At 34.2% G+C, this 16,597-nt stretch overlaps 1 protein-coding gene across 2 annotated transcripts in view; it reads right to left on the minus strand.

Moving 5' to 3' along the window:
• Positions 1-1,264: 1,264 nt before the first annotated feature.
• Positions 1,265-16,597, minus strand: part of LOC124369294 (ankyrin repeat domain-containing protein 50) — a 74,767-nt gene continuing 59,434 nt past the window's right edge. The window contains exons 17-20 of one of the 2 annotated variants that reach the window (XM_046827227.1): positions 12,394-12,511; positions 10,391-10,463; positions 5,646-5,807; positions 1,265-1,847 (exon numbers count right to left, since the gene is read on the minus strand). In XM_046827227.1, the coding sequence (XP_046683183.1) occupies positions 5,651-5,807; positions 10,391-10,463; positions 12,394-12,511 (348 nt within the window). In that variant the 3' untranslated portion in view covers positions 1,265-1,847; positions 5,646-5,650. Of the gene's footprint in view, positions 1,848-5,645; positions 5,808-10,390; positions 10,464-12,393; positions 12,515-16,597 lie in introns of both variants that reach the window. The other variant, XM_046827226.1, reaches the window with a different exon arrangement.

Consider the following 16,597-nt stretch of genomic DNA (forward strand, 5'->3'; position numbering starts at 1 on the left):
TAGGAGTGGTAAGACGTGTCTTTGCACGAAGTTTGATTTTTTGATTGTGTCACGGCGTGATGGAGCACTTGCTTGAACAGTGGTATACGATCATGTTTTGTATTTGGTTTGGGAAGAATGCAACAGAAAGTTATCAAATGTTTTAAGAGGCCTTTAAGGAGGAATGCATTTCAAGATCTCAATGCGAAAAGTGACACAAGACCTTCAAGGAGGTCACCGACAAGCCTTGTTCTGGACGCCCAACAGCCCAAACCAATGAAAACATCCAGTGTGCACACAAAGTTTTGAGTTCAGAACTTCGGTTAAGTATCCAGGTAATCGCTTACACCCTGAACTTGTCAACATTTGCGGTACATGGGATAGTGACGGAGGATTTTTAAATTCGAAAGATCTGTGAGAAGCTTGTACCGAAGGTGTTGATGGAGGTGCAGAAAGAAGTTAGAGTTTTGAGCAGTAAATAATTGTTGGAATTGATTAGAAATGATTCAGGTTTTTTAAACTCTTCTCCAAGGATGTTTGAGTATGATCCAGAATCCAGAAGGCATAGCTTCTGAGGTATGTGGCACACACAATCTTCTCCCAAACTAAAAAAGCGTGAATGAGCAAGTCTCGTATCAAAACAATGCTGATGCTTTGACATTCGAGCAATCGTCCATTTTGAGTTTGTACCACAAGCCTCAAGGCTGTCGTACCAAACAGCCAATGCAGCCTTTAACCTGGAGGTGCTTAAGAAACGCCGGATTGCGCACGTCTAGCCTGACATTAAAGACATCTTCAGACTCCACCATGACAATGCCCCCAAACACACAGCCTTCTTCGTTATCAACTACCTGACACAGAACAAGACCCCCGTGGTGCTCCACCCTCCTTACAGCCCTGACATAGGTCCGTGTTTTTTTTTTTTTTTTTTTTTTTTTTTTTTTTTTTTTTTTTTTTTTTTTTTTTTTTTTTTTTTTTTTTTTTTTTTTTTTGTTCCCTGACTGAAGAGAGCTGAAGGGAAAGAACTGGGAGATGGTGGAGAACATCCAAGCACCTCACATGATCACTCCATCTTTCATTTTCTCATGATGTTTGAAATTGACAGACTGATGTTAGGTTGATTGAATATCTTTGTTCACTTAAATATTTTATCAATCGTATCTTCAGTATGTTATACTACATCTTGTTCTGTCAATATTACTGTTAATACTTTGAAAAGTGGCAAAAAAAGTGGATTTTATAGGATGTGGTTAACTCTATAACGATATCAAAGGAAAACAAGACATATTCTCAAATAAATATATTTGGATGACACAGATTCGCTCAACTACAATACAGTATAATATAACCAGTGAATAGTCTATTTATTGGTGTCAACAGCATCAGCTCCTGGATTCTTCTACATATTAAAATATATACTAAATGCAAATCTAGATAAACTTTAGGAGAAAATCTCTAAATTGTTACGACACATACAAACAAGTCTGATTTCATAAAAAGATTGTAGTCAACTTAATCAATATAGCGTATAACACGAATAATAAAATACAACACACACAAATTATTACGATTGTAAAAATATGGCTGGAATTATATCTTCAAACTAATCAATGTACACTCATAAAAAAATAAAAAAATATATAAATTATTACAAATTCTTTATACAAGTCAACATTGATTTCCTTATTTATTTATCTAAGGTGACAAAAATAAATGGACTATTCAAAGAAAAACAAATATTTGATTTTGCTATGTATAAATGTACATATATAATGGTAGCTGTTGGAGGTACAGACTCGCTTGTGCCTGAAGCAAGAACAAAGCCCTTGTTACCCTGTCCACTAGGCAACCAATGTGCAATTTCCTCCCTAAAAATGAAAATAAACATTAGCTTACAAACAATTAAGTAGTCTACCAATTTTAAACTTATGAATAATAACATTTTTCTTAACTTCCTAAAGAATTGGCATTTTGCAAATACATGTTATTATGATTTAACCAGTGAAATGTTCTATTGATTATAAATTTAAAAGTTGAGTGAAATGCTGAATAGCGAAAATAAATTAACATGGTCTGTTATTATCAGCACGGTACTTGTTAAATTTCCAAAAATAATTTGTTTTTATTCAACAACATGAAACTCCAAATTTGATTTAAGAAATTATTGAAAAACATATTTTTGTGTCAAGAACCAGATGCTCAAATAAAACATGTTATTCTCAATAATTTTTAGTAACATAAAGAATTTGTTTAACCATAAACGTGTTTAAATCTATAATATTAAAAAAAAAGGTGAATAGTGCAATATAATAAAAAATTTTATTATGATTATATCGCGATTCAAATATATATATTAGAACAAATAGTACAACAATTTCAGAGATAATAATTATTTTAATTTTTTTTCACCTTGTTAGCTAACAAAAAAGTGTAGTAAAATCAAGTATGAAAATCTGTCTATACATTTTAAATTTCCACATGAACTCAAATCTTGGTTTCAACTCATTAACTTTAATCTGTTGTTACTGGTAGACAGATTGTAAATTCTCACTTTTATGGTTAAAATTATTAGATAGTATGCAAAAAAACAATACCCTGTGTGCAATGGAATCAATACAGAATCATACAGGGTTGCCAGCAGAAGCATTTATATGCCAAATGTTGTCATACGACACTGACTGGTAATATAAATCAGTGAATTCCAAATATTGCTGCCCTCAGGTTAATGAGCCTGCCTTTTCATTGCAGCAAATGTCATCCTCAAAAATATGGTGGTATATCTGTTATAATGCTTTCAAGATGCAAGAAAAAGAGAAAATCAAAATTAAATATTTACTCAGTCAATAACAAATTTGACCCTTTTAGCGCCAAGCATATTGGTCAGGTTGCGTCACATAACGCCAGAGTTACTGGTGCGATTGTCCCGTCGAGCCGCTGGATATGTCGCAGTAGCACCAGAGCAATTTTATGAATTATGGCACACATAAATATAAATCATTCTCATTTCACTAAATTTTATGATAAACTATAATTATCTTGGTCTCATTTTTTTTTTCGTTTATAATAGGAGGATAATGACATGTAGTGGAATTTATGAAATGTTGATCTGTTAAAATAGCATACCTTTAAAAGTTAAGATACTTTTTTAATTTTTTGTTTGTAAATTAAATGCTCAATAAATGCCTGAAAAAATATTTACTCAACAAACCTCTATATTATAGTGTAATATTTTAATTAAGAAAGACCTGTGAAAATTTGGTAAAATAATACTAACAATTTACAGATTTATGTATTTATTAGTGAACAAAGAACAAAACTGACTTTTACCATAAAAAACGGATGTGTCGTTAGATATTTAAAACATTTTAGTGTGTATTGTTATTTTGTTTGAATATTATATGAATGTCTATATAATGCTACTTAATACATTTTACATAAAGTGCATAAATCAGTAATGGTTGTGTACGGCATGAAAATGTTGAGAGCCTAAATAAAGGCTCTTGGTGCTAAAAGGGTTAAAAAGTTTGCCTGGCATAAAAGCCAGTCTTTTTAGTCAATATAATACATGGGATTAAATATTAAAAGCGACAAGGATATTGCATGCTTGACTAAATTCTGATTTAAGCTGTTGAAAAATAACATTTAACAAGCCAGTAACATGGTGGATATGCCCTTTAATAATCAGGACTTGACTTGACTCAATTACTAACATAATTTTTGAAATAGATTGGACAACTGAAAGAGATAACTGAGCTTATATAGTTGGTGACCACTATCTGCTCTGCATGCAATGGCAGAAGCTGATTACTAAACATAAGATTGAATGTAAAGAAAAACAAGATTCACTAGTTAATCACAAGAGGTAGTTAAACGTTACAAGGTATTTCAAAACACTTCACAATCTCATTACAACAGTTTTGTCATGACTCTTGATTATGAATTTGATTTTTCTTCAAGTAATTTATAAAACAATCATTCAACCAGTCCTAATGTATGGAAGTGAAACATGGACATTAACGAAGAAAAATGAGGGGCGGTTGATTGTTTTTGAGAATAAAGTTCTCCGAAAAATATTTGGACCAATATGTGATGAAGGGGTGTGGCGAATAAGAAAAATAGAGAATTACGCAATGTATACCAAGATCCTGATATTGTGGCTTTGGTGAAGGCAAAGAGAATTAGCTGGCTAGGACATGTACATCGGAGACAGGAGGGCACAAGGTTAAAAGAGGTCTACCAGGCGGTACCGGCAGGAAGGCGCCCTTTGGGTAGGCCAAAGATAAGATGGTGCGATCAAGTGGTCGAAGATGTGACCCGGTGTGGAGGGTCTGTGGATCTGGCGGAAGACAGGGTGGCGTGGAAGAGGCTCATAGACGAGGCAAAGAATCGACTGAGATTTGTTACGCCCCGGCAGTAAGTAAGTAAGTAATAGTAAACAGGTGCAAGAAACTTGATTAATTTCAGACTATATACAGTCAACTCTTGATTATCCATTGTAATTAATGGAAAGCCTCACACGGTTAACCCAAAAACACAGTTAAAACAAAGGGAGCAATTAGCAACGTTAAACTAGTAGTTAACTGATAAAAAGAGGTTTTCGGTTAAACTTACCTAATAAAAGCATCTGTAATCCATTTATATTGTCTATTTAGTTGAGAATAAAAACAAGTCAGACAATTTAATACCCACGAAAATTAATAAACAATGTACAATATTAATAACTGATAAGTTGTGATTACTTATTATTTTGTTGGAATAAATCGATCACTGTTTTTTTAGCAGCTTCCTTCCCTATTATTATTGAATGTAATTTCTGCAAAATCAGTTTGTCACAAAGCAAACTATCTCCCTGCCCTTCCAAATAACCTAGTAAACACTCAATGTGAATTATGCTGCTCCATGCGTGACCTTGGGTTCTTCTCCCCCCCCCCTCTGAAAACAAAGGGGAGAGTCTAAAAATAGCCGTAATCTAAACACTTGCTATGTGTGAACAAACAGATGGACACAGGGGCTGGTGTGCAGGCTACATGTGTCTGCCTGTGAGTTATTATTATGAATACCTTTTTTTGCTTCCTACACGGCCGCTGCTTTTTATTTTTAAACATCTCATGTTTTATCTACAAATGCTGCTTGGCATTCTTTATCTGATATTTATCAATAGTATTATTTAAACTTATTAAAATTCACTTTATATAAAAAATAGAAGTCAAACTGCCAAAAATTATACACAATTGTTTTAATTTGCATTGATCATAAAATTAATTATTTTTTGTTGGCACCAAAATTTGTTACCCCCATTAATCCGCAACACGGTTTGTTCCACCACGGAAAATCGCGAGTTGAATCTATATACCAAGTTTACTATAGTGCCATCAAAGCAGCTACAAAAATCTCCCATTATAGCAATTATTCTTAAATATAAAGGTCAGATCTAGTAAAAACTTGGCTTCTGATATACACAATCTTAAATTCTTGAAATGACCAATGAGAATTGTCAGAATATAAACCCACTTCTATAAACATTATCCTCAAATCCGAAATATAAATATTAGAATACAGTAAAAAGAGCAATATACTGTGAATTATCAGTATCCTTTTACACTACTGGATAGTAAGCGATTCTGGCATCAAAAATTGGAATTGTAGAATCTCTAGTTTAAACTCACATTTCCTATAATGGTGTCTCTTTGCGCCACTGAAAGCTGTTGGTAGTTGTGGCATTGTTGATTTTGCGGCCAGCTGCCATCTCCAACCCATTCTTGATAGCTGGTACAATCCTCAGTGCTGGGTTCGTAACAATACCATTCCGTTTTGGCTTGCTTGCGGCCCTAAACATTGTGTAAATTGATTAACTTAATAGTAAAATACAAAATAAAATATATATGTGTCATGATACATTTTTTTATTTCAAATTTAACATCTCAGATTTTGAACCCACCCCCTGGCATTATTAAACCCTTTAACACACAAATTAATTTAGGCAGGTTCCAAACAATCCACAAGTCCACTTTAATTTGCCTTCCAGCCCATTTTTGGCATTTTATACTTACACCTATGATAAAATATTTTCTATGTCTATGATTATATCTTTTTCCCTACTTGTCTTTGCCATAGTCACAAAACTCCTGAACTCCTAAACAATAATCCAACTTAACCCTAGAACTGGTGGTCATTTCATCCTGTAGTGTCGGGCTGTTTTGGAGCTTCGTGCAAGGTTTTTTAAAAAAAAATTATTAAAAATATAAAATAAAAGCAATATAAATAAGAGTATATATTTTTGTGTTCAGAATTAAACGTAGAATTGCTCTATATTGTAAAATTAACCATAAAAAATTTTCTAATAAACACTTTTCTTAATCAAATATAAAATTTACGAAAAATATTTCTTAAATTTGGGGGGGACCATACTTAGCAAATGAAGTTATAGTGAGAAATATTTATGTGAGATAGCCATTCTGTGTCAAATTGTATCTAGTTTCAGAAAAACATAAACATTATACACATTTATGAAAGCATCATAAACCTATAGAACAAAAAGCAGCGATGCGTATAAATTCTGAAAATCGGGTGTACACATAAGACTTTGGTAAAACAAGTTTTGCTAATACATTTATCTATGAATACATGTTATATTGCATATTTTATTACTTAGAATAAAATAGAATATACAGTACTAATGAAATAATTACCATACATTATTTTTTGAAAAGTAAAAAAAAGTTAAATTTTGCCATTATTCAAAAATTTTGCGAAAAATTTTCATTCAGCAAAATATAAAATCGTTTCTAAAGCTTGTACTATATCAAAATTTATAAATTTATGATTTATAAGTAATAGGAAATATTATGTAGTTAGAAAACTATAAATATAACTAAATATATTGAAAAAATATAGAATAACCCAAACAGTTATTATATATAACCAAAGAAATTACAGGAAATATATATTTTATTGTGAAAACTATCTATTTACCAAAAATAAATAGTTACTTCAGAGCTAAAAGAGTGCTATAAATAACGTTTAGTAAGTGAAAACAATAACAAACTATGTGAAATGAATTTTAGCCAAGTCATTTTGCCATAGCCTACACAAAGCCGGTAATTTCTCAAACATATTTCAGTAAATAGAAATTGATTTATTCTAAAATATATATGTTTACACTACTACGACATCAAACAACACACTACACATTAAATACGACACTAAAGCACGCGTAAAACTATTAAAACTTACAAAATATATCCACAGCTCGGCACGAAAGTGATACAGAACGGCAGCGGCAATATGGCGGTCACAACAAACGGCGTCGCGTTTTCTTTTACGTTCAAAATAACAAGCTTGCTACGTCATAACCATAATACAAAGAGGAATAAAACTCATCTGTTCCCTAGCATTTTCTTCCCGAATCCAATGGTGCATGAATTATATCGATACGTTACAGGAGTATATTGTAAAAAGTAATTATACGAGGGAATGTTTGACCGACAAAATTTTGACGGTTAACACTACAGAAGCGGCATTGACCGACAAAATTATGTCGATTAACAGTTCTAGGGTTAACCTTCAACATAATGAAAGAATTTTTAAACTGTTTCAATTCACTGGTGCATACCAACTTTCAAACAAATTTTTCCTAAAATATAATAGTTATCACTTTTAAACAAAATATTCACTATAAGTACACTGATACGTAACACTGTGAACCAGTAAATAAATCTAGCTAAACAAATACACACCTAAACATGATCAATAATATTATAATACTAGAAGACAAACCTGACTCATAGTTTACTGTGTAGCTAGAAACAGCTGAGTGGTGGGTAGATAAATATTTTTCATTCAAATAAACAACTGTTTAATGGTTTTTAGTATATTGCTACAAATACATTGATAGTTTATTTAATTCTTTTTAATCATACTATAAAAAAAGGTACTAGGTACCTAGGTATTGTAATAGGTATTTGTATTGTAATTTAAATAAACCACAATAGAAATAACCTATATCTATACATTATCGTTTTGGATTGCACAAGACATAAGCCATACATCTTGGGCTAAGCTCAAAGGTGTATGTCACATGACATACCATACTTCACGGTCTGGCAAAGGGTTAACAGGGTGGCCACTCAAAACCAAATCCCGGTTTTCCCGATCAAAAATTTCCGATTCTCCAGTCTATTTTCAAACCAACTAAATGAACTGTAATACTTTATTTAACCCTTACACCGAGTGCAACAGTGACAGTTTATCATCACCAGATGTATTTGCAAGAAATGCCACGAAGCTACGGTGGTCTAGCAAATTTGGTTGCTAGCAATATAAGAGAAATTTGGTGATGATTTATCGCTACTACCAAATTTTAAGTTCCTTATTTTTTAGCTCTGTGTCTTTTGATGTGAAGACATAACATCACATATATTTAATAACTTTCCTTTCTGTGATTTCTAGACAATGTTTATAATTGAAATTTTAATAGCATACACTGATCTCCAGTTCTTGCAAACAACTATCTGACACTGATTACACCAGCGCTAGCGAGAGCTATTGCGCCCGTTTAAACTAGCGATTTTTATTGTCAAACACAAAACTTATGCTAGTAAACGCAAAAAAGTTTGCGTTTTAGGTTTTTTATTGTAAAAGCTGCTAGTTTAGTCGAGGTTTGGATGTGACCGTGATACCATAACCTAACATCACTTTCTTTGTTTGAACCTATGTAATCTGACGACCAATCGGAACGTGTGTGTGAGGAGTAATCAATCGTTCATAGACCAAACCGAGGCCTCGGCTGCAATACGAGCAGTAAGCAGTGGGTGGTTAGCACTGATGTATGTACTAAAAGTATAATGATTGTACTGTACATATGGGGAACTCTTGACACTGGCCATGAGAGACGTGAGCGGCAGGGTGGTACCACACGGTGCTGCTGACCCTCACCAATTCTAGACATACATGTTCCATGACCTCAGCTTATTCTGTCATTGCTGTGCATAATGTCGGATGCAAACACCCCCTTCTCAGCTTTACTTGTAGGAAACCCACTATTTTCTTCTACAAAAAGTGTCTTATCAAGTCTGGTAAAAATTCCAACTGACATTCTGGTGTACTCAAAAAACCGGGTTAAACCTCTTATCAAACTGTCAAACATATTATAATATATTTAACAAACTGAACTCTAAGCCTGTTTATAGGATAAACATTTCACCTTTTAGGCCTGTGCTATCTATCTAACACATGTATTTTCAAAACACTATTCTCACTCAAGAATAAGAGTTGGACAACTTCATCCGGGGATCCCACTTTGTCTACTGAATAATACTTAAACAGAAAAACCCCTTTGTATTGCGGTCACTACCGCTTTGCTGCCTTAATATTTGTATAGACACCAAAGCCCTGAGACGATCGGTGCCGCTCGACTTTAATTGTCCAATTCATTGTTATGTGATTTTATTGAGAGGGGAGCTTGCCACAGCACAGGGGTACAACTAATCAAGATAAATTCCACTCCACTAGTGGAAGCAACCTTGGATCAACGGGTGTCAGTTGGAGCTCACACACATATATCAATCTTCATTCACAATTTCACAGACTACTTTGCATAAAATACAATGTTTCAAGATTAATCAGTTCATTGTTCAAGGAGCTGTCACATTATGTCTTGGTTTTATAAATTCTTGGAGACGGAGAAATTGTTTTTTAAATCTACTCGGTTCTACAGGAAGATTCCCGGCTTCCCTGCTGTGACTCCTGAAAGATTTTTTAGGATTTCCCGGTCTGTTTAAATTCCCGGCTTATTCCTGGTTTTCCTGGTGGCCACTCTGGTTAATAATGGCACAAAGTTATAACCAATTTCATTTCAGCGATTTCTATTTTGACTACCAATTCTAATGACTATGTTGCATTGCTGTTTCCCCAGGATTTTCTTTAGCTGGTGTACACCTAGTGAGACCTACACTGGTGAGCAAAAATACTGTCAGTTATATCTGGGCAACCCAATGGATGTTAATGAGAAACATGTTAATAATATAAGATTTTCAGATATTGGGATTGGTGGGGGGGGGGGGGTTGACTTGGTCAACAGGTCTAGTTTATTTAAAGTAGGATGGTTGAGGTGGGTGAGGTTCCCTCAGTATCCAGGGCTGTTTAACAAACCTAAACCTGGGACGTCAATCTTATATTTCATCAGATATGGTCTAGCTAGACAGTGCTAATGTTCACATCTTCCAAGATGGCAATGGCTAAGTCCTAGATTACCTTACAGCAGGTGGGCTCTACTAACCCTGAATATCTGTCACTCCAGAAATATTTTTTAGGTTTAAGTGCATTGAGGTATTCTAAAGAACTATGAATAATGCTTATACTATTTCAACATCTTGGTTATTGTATTTATTATTGATTGTTCAGTTATACTTACACAGGCCTGGTGGGTGAGGCTTTGCAGCTGCCCAATATTATCCTCATGTGCGTATCTCGTGAGAAGTGGTCATCTGAAAGACAAAAACAAATTACAGCACAAAGCAACATATAGTTGAGTTTTCTAGAAATTAACAGACATTTGGGATTACCTCGGAAGCTGTGGTAGTAAATAGTCTGTATCTCTCATATTTTTCTCACTGTCACTAGTTAAATTAGGTACCGCAATTGAAAACATTATCACTTGTGAAGTGTGTTCAGTAATTAGGTTTTTGTTGGAAAATAACTACCAACTGATAGAAATTAATTACCAATTGTGTGACATTTATGGGAATGGAATAATGAGTGAAAGCAGAGTGAGGCAGATATATTAATTTTTAAAATGGCCACGCCATGTTTGCAATGAGGATCGTAGTGGTTGGTCTCACCTGGTTACTGAAAACTTGTTGAAAAGCATTCATAAAAATCACTTTTTCACGATCAACTCAACCTTCAGAACATTTCCCCAAAATTTCACAAAATTTAATTCATTAAATTTTTGTGGAAAAGCACACCACAAATTTTGTGCCAAATGGGTTCAAAAATTCTTACAGATGACAAAAAAACAAACAAAGCCTAAGAATGCAGCTTTCCAATTTATATAATAAAATATACTTCTTTCAATCTGTTCATTTTTAATTTCAAAATGTCTGTATTTCTGGAGAGCCTACACATAGCTGCCGCAGTGTAAGTGACCCAGGGACTTTAATATCTGGACTAGGGTACAGTAAGTTACTTTGCTAAGGTCCATTTCAAATATAGTTCTATTTGGATACATGAGTTTCTATTACGAGCCTAGAAGATTTCACTGCTGACTATAAAATTATTTTGTCTTTTTGCTTAACACAGTATATTTTGTTATTATTTCTGTACATCATGCTATTGTTTTATTAAATTTATTCCTTTAATATGTTTAATGTATGGTACATGTAATCTTTTGTAAATATTATTTTTTTATTACTATTTTAAGAACATAAAGAGGTTTTTTAAACATCTATGTCCATGTTTCACTGCGCTGTATCATTGTGTACATTAGTCAAGCCATGATCATTTTTTGTATTAAATGGCAGACATGGAAGACATATCGAGTCAGATAAAAAATTAAATGCAAGCCTTACTGCATCAATGAATAAAATTGCATATATTAGTTCATTCTTAACTTCAAGTTTATGCTTTTTAAAATGACTTTAGAATGAGAATCAATGCATAGATTCATAATGTTCATGGTTAACAAAGTTGGACAGTAATATAGTTCCCACTGACTTTTATAATAAATACATTGAGTAAAATTATTAAAAAATCTATTTTTGTACTACAGTTTTGAAACCATTGAAGATAGAGACAAACTTTAAATGTAGGAAATGTTTATTTTTTAAAGACCTTTATAATTATGTACAACACGACTTAAGTTGCTATTTGATTTTTTTTAGATTGGGGCTGTTAAGTATTTCAAAATTCTATGTATTTTTAAAATGTGTAAATTTTGGGGTAGGGTGGCATTAGATGATATTTTTCGATAAGCCGTCTCATCATTAGTTTTGAATAAAAATATCATCTCTCTACATTTGTGCAGGTAGTTGCAATAAATTTACCCACAAACCCCTGATTTTTTAACGTTTTGGTGTACCCTGTACATAAGCGGCAAGATAGATTCAAACTTTTTGCATCAAAATAATCAGTGAAGAAATACCTTTAAAATGATGTATAACTTAACATACCTTTACATTTGAAAATTTTCCAAAAACCACCCCTACCCCCCCCCAAAAAAACTACCCTTTTGGGGAGTTTTTTAGATTTCAAAATAATTTCTCCAAATTCTTTGGGGTGGAAATAGGGGGGTTTAAGTTGTTACGAATAATCTACCTCGTTTGGTTTGGCCGCTATACGTACTGTACGGGTGGTCTGCCTCACCCTGTAAAATAAATAAGGATGTGATTATGAAACAGTGTTGAAGTGAATACTCACGACAAGGATTTGGAGGACTGGCAGGCGGTGAGGCATAGATAGGACTAGGTGGTTGTGACTGTAAGGGGCTCAAGATCCGTGACTTGCGTGAGCACCTCTCTAACTGGTGAGTGAACGACTGCTGCAACAAATTAAGCATTATGTTTTATCACATAAAAATAACAAATTTTCGTCTAAATTAAAGGTATTTGGTGAACAGGATATAAAGATGGTATTCAATAAAAGAAACAAGACAGGTGAAATAGGCTAACTTTTTCTCTTGGCAGATAAGTTTGCTTTTAGAAAAGAGACACACACTATAAACACGTGTGTCTTTTATACGTAATCTGTGCCAAGAACGAATAGACTCACCTGCCAAATTGAAAAATACACAGTCTTATATTACTATCTAAACTACACGACCTTTGTTATCTTAAAATTGAATTATTTTTTATATTAGTAAAATGATTCTACTGTCTAAACACACAGTGGCATGATTTTCTTAATTTTTCATGGGAACATTTATGCTTATTTGTGATTGGAATGTTTCCTTGCACCTACAAGGAAATTCATTCTGCAATATTTAGGGTTGAATTTAAGCGTTGGATGCACAGAATTTGGAAGCGTATTCTGGGCCCTATAATAAACTACGAGGTACATGGACCTTCTCTGGAAGGCAAGGACTTAAGGTAACACTGCCGGGAGCTATAGGGAGTGGGGCAGCCAGCTTTGAAGAACAAAACTAATTCTCTGCCCACAGAGGTATTTGACTTCTTCATCCAGAGACTGATGATGGAGAAGAGTTAAAAACCTCTTGCTAATCATTCTAAAAGCAACAGGTAATCACCAGTAAACAAAACAGCTGATCTAGCAACGAGGTAACAACCTAGCCAACAAAGAATACAAAATCAGCTGTGGCCGAAGGTCAGCATAGCTACTGGCAAGACCACCGGCCAACAAAATAAAAGTGGCACATGCCACATCCTTCCCGGGGAGTTAAAAGAAAAATAATACTCTCTCAACAGGTTAGGTCAAAATGAAGGGTAGGAGAGAATGTAAACTACAAAATAAACCGGTATCGCAGGTTCAAAACACTGTCGTCAGCAAAAGGCTACAACTAGTATCAGTATGGATCTCCTGCACAGCCGCGAAGAGCTCAAGGAGCATAACGGCTAATATCCATTCCGATTGACAACTCCAGCCCAGGCGAAAAAAACTATTTATATAGGTGGGGGAAGAAACCTAGTGGTGATAAGATAAACAAACAGGAGTTTCGTACTCCCTGAGGTAGCTACCTTTATTTAATAAGTCTAAGTGTTGAAACGAGGATGGATTTATTTCTTCTCACAAGTATCCAATAAGTGGTGGTCAAATGCTTAATAAGTGTTCAGTAAGGTTGGGAAGGAAAATAAGTGTGCATATCTATTGGCTTTTTCTGTCACCACCGTCCAGGTATTTCCACTCCGGATCCCAAGGGCCACTTAGGCACTCAAATGGAACCCTCAATTGGTGGGCGGAAAGCCTTTAATACTCCAGAAAATAAATCTTCTCTTTTTTAATAGGAAGAATAGTAAGGATAAATAGACCACCTCAAAGTGAAATTAAAATCTGAACAATTGACATCATAATATCAACAGACCTAATTTTGAGTTGAAAAGAGAAAAATAAGGCGGCCAGTGGGAAAAGGAAAAATATAGTTTAAAACTTAACTCTATTTATTATCCATACTAGATTAAAAATTTTGAAAATTTTAACAGTTAGCCGTTGATTCTGCCGAGTGAAGAAACGACTTGATAGGAATCTCAGACGAGTTTGAAGTTGAACACAAGAGTCTAATTCCTTTAATGCTGCCTGGCTATCTGTGAAAATCATCCTACTCTTACACCGCAGTCGAAAATTCTTATGAGCACATTCCATAATAAATGTGACTTCTACCTGAAAAACTGTGGAATAAGGTACCACAAGCTCTCTTCATGGTCGTGTAGCGTTTTTAAAGCTACATTGGTTTATTTTTTTTTTTATTAAAACTTAAATTAAATGAAAATTTTTGGGATCGAAATATTGGGATTTAATTTTAGATTAGATTGTGAAAAGTCAGGGTAAAAACGAACATGTAATCCTTTGGCAAGTTAGTACTGGTAGTTTTAAATTGTTAGGAAGGCAGGTTGACTGCCTTGAATTGATTAGAACTTGTCTTGTTGCGAGTATTGTTCTCCTTGTTTGATACAGCTGGACCAATGAGAGAACACCGCGGATGTCCTGCAAAGTTGATTGGAAAGGGAAGTATTTAAGCGCCCGCTCATAATTTTCGCCCTTCTTTTGGTTACTTTCGTGTATTAAGTTAATTACAGTGCGCCGTGTTTCTTAATTTTTTTCTGCGAGGGATTTTAAGGTAAGCACAAAATTTATTGTACGTTTTATTGAAATAGTCTTCCTGATCTGATATTAAATTAATTTTGTTGTCTTTTTTATAGGAAAAAAATTAAATTCATAGAAACTACAGCGCAATCTGAATAACTTATTCTCGAGGAACAATAGAACATAATAGAATCATACAAGTTACATTTGGTTCATGCTAGCAAGAAAAGTGAATTAAAATTGAACTTTGTTAATAACTTTAATAGAAAGTTGGAAATTTATTAATATTTAACTGGAACTATTTTATTGTGAATTATTAATTGGAAATTAATTGAACATTAATAATTGTTTGAGAGAGTTGTAATCTGAATTGCAGAGACTTGAAAGTTAAGGTTCAACTAGTGTAAAGAGAAGTTTAAATTTTTATTTTTTGAATTGTGAGTGTACTTAGAAGTGAACATTTTTATTTTAGTTATTTACAAGTGGTAGTTGATTTTTATTTTAAAACTTTATTATTTTATTTTAGAAGAGAGCTCTGATTTTTAGTTTGATATATTTGATTGATATTTTTATTTCTTTTATTTCTATTGAGCTTTTAAATTTAGTAAACGGTTTGTCAATTCTTTGTGGAAAATAGAGTGATGAAAATTCTGAAACGTTGAACTTATTAATTTGCCAGTTCCATTGTTTTTATTTAGAACTGTGATTTTTATTTTAGACAATTTTTATCTTAGATAATATTTATTAGTTAACCAATTTAGTAATAAATTGTACTGAATATTCACTTGGAGCTAAATATATTTTATATCGTCTTGGATGTCTCATTGATAATTTAAATATTAATCCTCTGGAATATTGATATCTACAATCCAAGTCGTTATAGGTCTCATTACCACAGTGCCTGTGCCAATTTTTGTTTTAAAGCCATCTGCAAACCATTCAAGCTCCGCTGGTGAAAGAGTTTTCTTTCCCTCCGATCAAGCCTCCCTAGAAGGTATAACAATCCTGAAGGGTTTGTCAAAGGAAAATCTTTGATGCATCTGAAGAGAGATCATGTGCAGAGCATTCCCCTGAATCAGAATGCTAATTTTGCAGTGCTGCCTGTTGCAGTCCGAGGTGGACCAAAGCCCTGTCTGATGAAGACAGTAGGAACTCGTCCTGGCCATAGCCCGAATAACAATGTCTGGGGGCGAGGTTGAGAGCAGTCTAGAGCTGCACCAAGTGCACTTGGAAAGACCTTAGTGATAGCAAGACAAGCCATCTTTAGATGCCTGCCAGACTATCTATCATCATCCTGGTCTTGGTTTTTATTTTCACCAGATGACAGCCCCAAGCATTAGTGCAGGTCTAACCATGGCGATATAAAGCCAATACAAAAGCCTCAGCTTAAGTCCCCAAGACCCATCTATCACGTCTGCTTTGCATCAAAGATCATTTCCCTCTGGCGATGACCCTTTCCAGATGGGTTCTCCAGTTCAAGACCTTATTAAGGATGACTCCCAGGTACTTTACCTCAGACTTTAATTCATTGGAAGACCCTCTCAATAAGAATGGACCAATACATTCCAACTGAGATCTTCTTGTAAAGGCAACCACAGCAGCCTTGGTGGGGTTGACACTAAGGCCCATTCCAACACACCAGTTTTCTGCTGTGTTCAGAGCAGCATTGGTTTCAAGACTGTTGTGTTGAATTTGCTACTCACAAAAATTATAATGTGATCTGCATACTCCTGTGCAGAGACAACACTGTTAAAGACGCTGTTAAAAGACAAGATCATCTGCAGCTAGGTTCCACAGAAGAGGAGAAAGGAGATCATCCGGAAGAAAACCCCTTGTAGTCCTTGCACTGGTGTTCGCTCCCATAAGA

Source organism: Homalodisca vitripennis, chromosome X, assembly GCF_021130785.1.
Source record: "Homalodisca vitripennis isolate AUS2020 chromosome X, UT_GWSS_2.1, whole genome shotgun sequence".
Taxonomy (NCBI): Eukaryota; Metazoa; Arthropoda; class Insecta; order Hemiptera; family Cicadellidae; genus Homalodisca; species Homalodisca vitripennis.